At 37.4% G+C, this 6,000-nt stretch overlaps 1 protein-coding gene across 1 annotated transcript in view; it reads left to right on the top strand.

The window, feature by feature from the left end:
• The first annotated feature begins 2,020 nt into the window (after positions 1-2,020).
• The window catches only part of kcnk2b (potassium channel, subfamily K, member 2b), a 31,919-nt gene continuing 27,939 nt past the window's right edge, over positions 2,021-6,000 (top strand). The window contains exon 1 of the mRNA XM_039598513.1: positions 2,021-2,375. Coding sequence (XP_039454447.1) covers position 2,375 — 1 coding nt within the window. The 5' untranslated portion in view covers positions 2,021-2,374. The remainder of the gene's footprint in view (positions 2,376-6,000) is intronic.

Below are 6,000 nucleotides of genomic sequence, written 5' to 3'. Positions count from 1 at the left end.
TTTTGTAGTTTCTGTTGACAGAACATTACAGCATTAACTGCTCAAAGACTTTGCAGCGGGTGTTATAGCAGCAGAGCGAGCATTATATTATATGCATGTATTCCACTTGAGTGCAAATAAATTCTGCTCTGCTGCTTGTTGAACTGATGTCTGACTTGGCTGAGGACACGCGCCGAACCAAAAAACTTCAGCCTCTGACTGATACCAGCTCACAACAGCATGTTGACAACTAAGAAATAATTTGTACTGACTCATAGTCTCTCATTTATTATGGTTCAGACAATCAATGACAATTCTCTTTGGGTAAACTGGAGTTAATATTTGATGAGTAAATGCAATCCCTTGAGCCTTTCAGTGCGCATTGCTGATATGACTGCATGTGAGACACAAAAGCCACAATGTAAGTCTCTCATATTTTATCCAGGAATGGGTTTTTCTCCTGTTGAATGATTGAAGAAATTAATGAAAGTGTCACACATGTACAGTACCTCTGATTAATGCCCTGAAATGATTAATCGCAGACTGCTTGGATCCTGACAGTGTGACCAGCATCCATCATAAACAATGAAACCACGACTTCCCTAGAAGTCGTGTCCAAGAGGACCTAAAAAAAGCCCCTCCCCGATTCTCTGAGCATGTGAGTGCAGATTGGATGCTTGAGTGAATTAAAGTAATTTAGAGAAGGAGAAATGAACAGATGGCCAGAAAAAGAATATAATGGAAAAGGAAAGGATGGAGCAAATGGTTGAAAATCTATGACAGGACATGCGGTGAAAGCAATCTAAAGCATTTTTAAAGCGCGGTTACAGACTACATGTTTACAGTTCTTTTCATTTAGCATTTTCCCTTCTTTAAATGAGAAATTTGTCCTCTTTAACCTCAACTACTGTCCCAACAAAACATCAAAAAATGCACAAAATAGAAAAAAGTAGATATCAATCATATATTTATGATTTGTATAATTTGTACTATGATTATGCATTGGTTAGGAAATGAAATAAACATTAAAAACATTAAAAATATAAAATTTTGCCAATTTCTTTTTCTTGGTTCTTTTGGTTTTATTGTGTTTTTTGCATCACAAAACAAAAGCATTAGAGCTGTTTTGTAAAACAGGAGAAAATCAAACATCTGTTAAAGGGATCACGTTTTCCTTTCAAAGACGCTTTCCTGATTAATGAATCAATCTAATGCCAGCAGTACATCAGTGTCAAAGCACGAAAGAAAAACAGAAGTCCCCCAATTCAATTAGCAGCAGCTGATCATGCAGGTGATCAATACTGTGGTCTCATCTGCACATACACAAACACACACACAAGGACACGTAAAGGAGCTGATCAGCAACTGACCATCAAATTACTGAGAATCTTTGTCAGCCTTGGTTTTCATGTGGAGGTCACGTCTGCATGCCAAGGTAAAGATAACAAGCAACACAGGGGACATAAACCTTACAGACAGTCTCACAAATTCAAATTAATTTAATTAAAGCCACGCTTCAAAGCGTGGAGCTGCAACCTGGGGTCTGCTTCTGCTTACTGATAAGCTGGCTTTTTCCTGGAGGTGAGATATGGCTCGTTGACTGGGATGTTGCCAGTTTAGTCCAGTAAGAAGAAAGTGCTTTTTATTTATTTATTTTACCACCAAAACGGTATTAAAAACTGTCCTGTTTTGTTAAAATTCATGATTTTTAAGGTGGGTATTCTGTAGCATTCTATATTCTCTTCACCCTTGTCACACAGCAGCTCACCATCTACCAAGACGTGGTTGTCAGACAGGTCTGCTTTCTGGTTCTGAAGCTGAATTGTACATTTGGATGATGCTGGAAGGAAGAAAAGTGGTGATCCTTTATAATATATGAGCATATAGAGGTTTTTTTTATAGGGTGGGGGTTTTAAGGAATCCACATCTCCCTTTAGGAGGAAGTTTCTCTCTCTCTCTCCCTCTCTCTCTCTCTCTCTCAACAAGAGCGCACACGGTCACTGAGAGCGCAGCCAGAATGCGCCACAGAGCATCCGGTAGTGTCACACTGATGAAGCGCGTCTCCTGACCCTGACAGCCCAAACCTTCCCTCCGTAAAAGCACGAAATGCCTGCAAACACCTGGCTGGATTTCGCGGAGGCGGTCTGTTCTCCGTCTTCCTTTTACGCTCCGTCTCAGCGTTGCTTTTGCTAGGAACGCGATGTCCTGGATGCGTTTTCTCCAGTGACGCTGAAGTGAAGCGCAGTTTGCTGAAGCCATGTGAAGAGCGGACATGTCTCTTGTCGGGAGCATCGGAGGCAAAACCCGAGTCCAGTAGAGGGAACAGTGTTCGCGCTTTATTGGAGAGCAAAAAGATCCTTCCATGAGGAGACGAAGAGAGAAGAGATGGTAGAGAAGTAAGTACGCAGACAAGTTGGAAATCTAAGCCTAGCAGAAGGATGATGATTAGCTGCTTTTATTCTTCGTGACTTATAACCTGTTATCAAGTTTGCACTTTAGAGAAGATGTTAAGGGAGGAAGCTACCGTTCAATAGCTAATCGGTTCACTGATAATTGATTGGAGGTTAATAACAGGGATATTTGAACTATATATTTTATTGTTTTGAACTTGATAACACTTTTACTTAATTATAGACAAGAAAGCGACATTTTTAATAAGGTACACCCATTTAAAATGGACTAATATAATAAAAGTGCTTACCGCAGTTGGGTGTATGTGCAAATAACATAACCACAAAACCTAAAACAATCATTTTTGTTTTCACTGGATTGTTTTTAGCGAGTGATCCTCTCTATGAGTTGTTTACTATAAAATTATGTCCAGTAGGACCTCTCGGGGTGGTTATGTAATTGGATCTACTGTAGCAAGCTGTTTAGGAAACGGGCTTGTGACAAAGAGTTTTAAATTTTTAATGAGCGTCCATTCAGTCGCTTTGCACATTTATACCGTGGGACAGCAGCCAAAATAAATAAATACATGCATGCATGCATACATACATGCATTCAAAAAAATAAAAAAAAATTAAGATATAGTATTTAACTCGTGGAGGGTAAAGGGTTGCATTCTTCTTTCTTCAGTCTTCTTCTTCATTCTTCTTCACATGTTTTGCATGCACAGATTGATTGATTGACAGATCGATTGAAGTGATATTTGGGAGTTTTATGTCAGTCTTACATGAATATTTATTAGACATAATTCGGAAGAGGATCGACAGATAATGAAGCCGATTGTAAAATTCGAGCTGATGCATTGTGTTTTTTTTCCTTCAGTGTGAAGACAGTGTGAGTAAAAAGTGTCCAACCTCATGCAGATAGCTGGGGGTGAGGTGGCGCTGTTTCTTAAGAAAAACATAAAAAGCGTAATTAGACAAACCAATTAAAATATATATATATATTATTTATTATTATTATTATTATTATATATAACAGCATTTAACAAAAACTGCCATTCATACTGGGCTTCACTTTTTAAGATTTAATGATCAGCTTTTCTGCCAGGTTACTGACATTTTAAGAAGGTGGTGGCATTAAAATACTGCAACAGCAGGTCTCTCTATAATATCTCATATTAACGTTTCTGAAATATCTTTTTCTTTTTTTTAGTAGCCAAAAAACACAAATTCTTAGCTGTATGCCATAAATCCAGAAATTGTCTGCACAAAGGTCATCTTAGGTGATTCCAGTGATTCAATACATAATACAAAAAAAAATGCTGTATACACTGTTTTTGTTCTGTTGTACATATATATAGTCAGTCCTCATGTATTTACACTGTGCATATAGTGACTAATTATGCATCCCTTATTTATTCCACAATTTATTACATCTTTGCATCATTGCATCTTAAATATGCTTTAATTGTTGTTATTGTCTGTCTCATGGTGTCTGTGTCATGCTGATGTCATGTAGTCAGTATTATCTGTTACTTACAATGAGACCAAAGAAAAAAACTGAGCCCAATGCCTTGTATGTGTACAAAGCTGATTCTGATTCTTATTATTCACTAGATATAGATATTTGAGATGCTCTGCTTGGCCTTTACTAGAGTCACCGTTAGCTGCTTGATTGTGGATCTTTCTCCATTCAGTTTTGTATTTAATAACTGAAAAGCTGCCTTACTGGATTGAAATCAGATGACAGGCTTGGTCAATGCTGCGGGAAAAAAAATCACATTTCTTTCCCTGGAGAACAAGAAAGTATGATTTTAGGTCATTATCCATTTGCTCTGTGAAACGCTGTCCAATCAGCAGCTGGTTGAATGTAAGCTGATTTCATCCTCAAAATTCATCCTGCTATTTCTATCAGCAGTCACATCATCAATAAACACTAATGACCCAGTTCCACTGCCCATGCCACAACACTGCCTCCACCATGTTTAATAGCTGTGGTAAGCTTTCCATGCTTGTCTCTTCCCATCATTGTGGTAGATGTTAATCAATCAGTCAATTTAAGATTGTTTTTCAGAACTGTGCAGCTTCTCTGGTAAAGTCTAATCTTTCTCTTTCTTCAGTGTAACCAGTAATTTGAACCTTGTTGTAAACTTGTTCTATTTCCAATCATGATGTCTCTTCATTGTAAGCTTTAAAAGTGATCAGCTATCTCCTCGAGTGTTCTTGACTTGGTTACTTCTGCAGTTCACACCATTTTTGGCTCACCCAGCCAATGCATTCATTCTTTTTAAGAATTAACCAAATTGTTGATTCAACTGTTCCTTTGTTTTTTCAGTCTAATGATGTCCTCACTTGCACTGACATCTATTTGGGCCTGATATTCAGAGTTGAAGCTAAGGCTACCAGAGCTTTTATTGGCCTAATTTGTCATGAAACAACAAATTAACAGCCCTGATCTGCTCATGAAACCGCCTGTCAGTCAATTGTCAATTAATTTTGAGTCTCTAGAAATGGAAATCGTGTATAATAACGTCTGATTCCAAAACAAAAAATGTGTAAAAGCCCTGAAACAAAGCTGAGCCCGGACTTCAGTCACACACTGTTTTATTTTAAATCCTTTGTTTGTGTGTGCAGAGGAAAAAACATGTTTAACTGTCCAAAACTTAAGGACCAAACTGTATACACTGAGAGATAAAACATTACAATCCAACCCTGCTCTTTTCTTTAACACATTAGACCAGATTTTCTTAAATACACATGTGAAAGAACCTTTTTCCACATCTGCTCCATGCTTGCCGGTCTTCTGGACCAGAGAGGATTCCTGGTAGTTGGTCAGAAACTTTCCATTTCCTTAAGGAAATGAACTCCTCCCTGTCCTTGAGGAATTTTGAGTAATGTTGGGGGAAGGATAATACCATCCTGGGATGGGTTATAAACCACTTCGTGACTGGAAGAGAAGGTGTTGAAATGCCTCATCGACCCATTACACAATTACAAAGTGTTCTTGAGACTATCTAGCTTGCCCTGACACAAGTTTCTCAGAGAGGTCACAAAGAATGGTAACTGCCGCTCAGTGCTGTGTAGTATATATCAGTTTTGAGTTCAAGAAAAGTTAAAGATTTTATGCTTTTTAGGATATATATTTGATCCACTGTACATAAACAGGCAGTTTAAACATAGAGTTGTGGTTGAGTTTGAAGTTGAAAGCAGCTCTTTGAATTAAATTTATGAGTCAGAAATGCCTGTAAACCATTTAAAAAACTATGTTTTGAAGTGTCAAGTATTTAAAAATATGAAACTGAAAATCACTTGTATTCATTTACATTTTAAAGACAGAGAATAAAAGCAGTTATAAAGAATTGTCTGCAGTAGTGTTCAGGGACAGCCAGTCCTGGAACATTTTTATGAGTTTAAAGGTTGATAAGGTTTCTAATTATCTCACAAACTTTTTCCTTTATGTGATGAAGAAGCAAACAGTAATTTAAACAGTTAGTTAAATGACAGAATCAATAACTGGCAATTAATTTGTTAATTAAACCATCTTTTTAGGCAGAAATATCACAGCTCCTTTGGTCCAATCTTCTTCAGTGAGAGCTCCTTTTTTGTTTGACATATTTGTTAAAGTTTATTA

The sequence above is a fragment of the Oreochromis aureus genome, linkage group 15 (genome assembly GCF_013358895.1).
Source record: "Oreochromis aureus strain Israel breed Guangdong linkage group 15, ZZ_aureus, whole genome shotgun sequence".
NCBI lineage: Eukaryota > Metazoa > Chordata > Actinopteri > Cichliformes > Cichlidae > Oreochromis > Oreochromis aureus.
The sequence above is the reverse complement of the archived record's forward strand: the minus strand, read 5'-3'. Positions and strand labels throughout refer to the sequence as shown.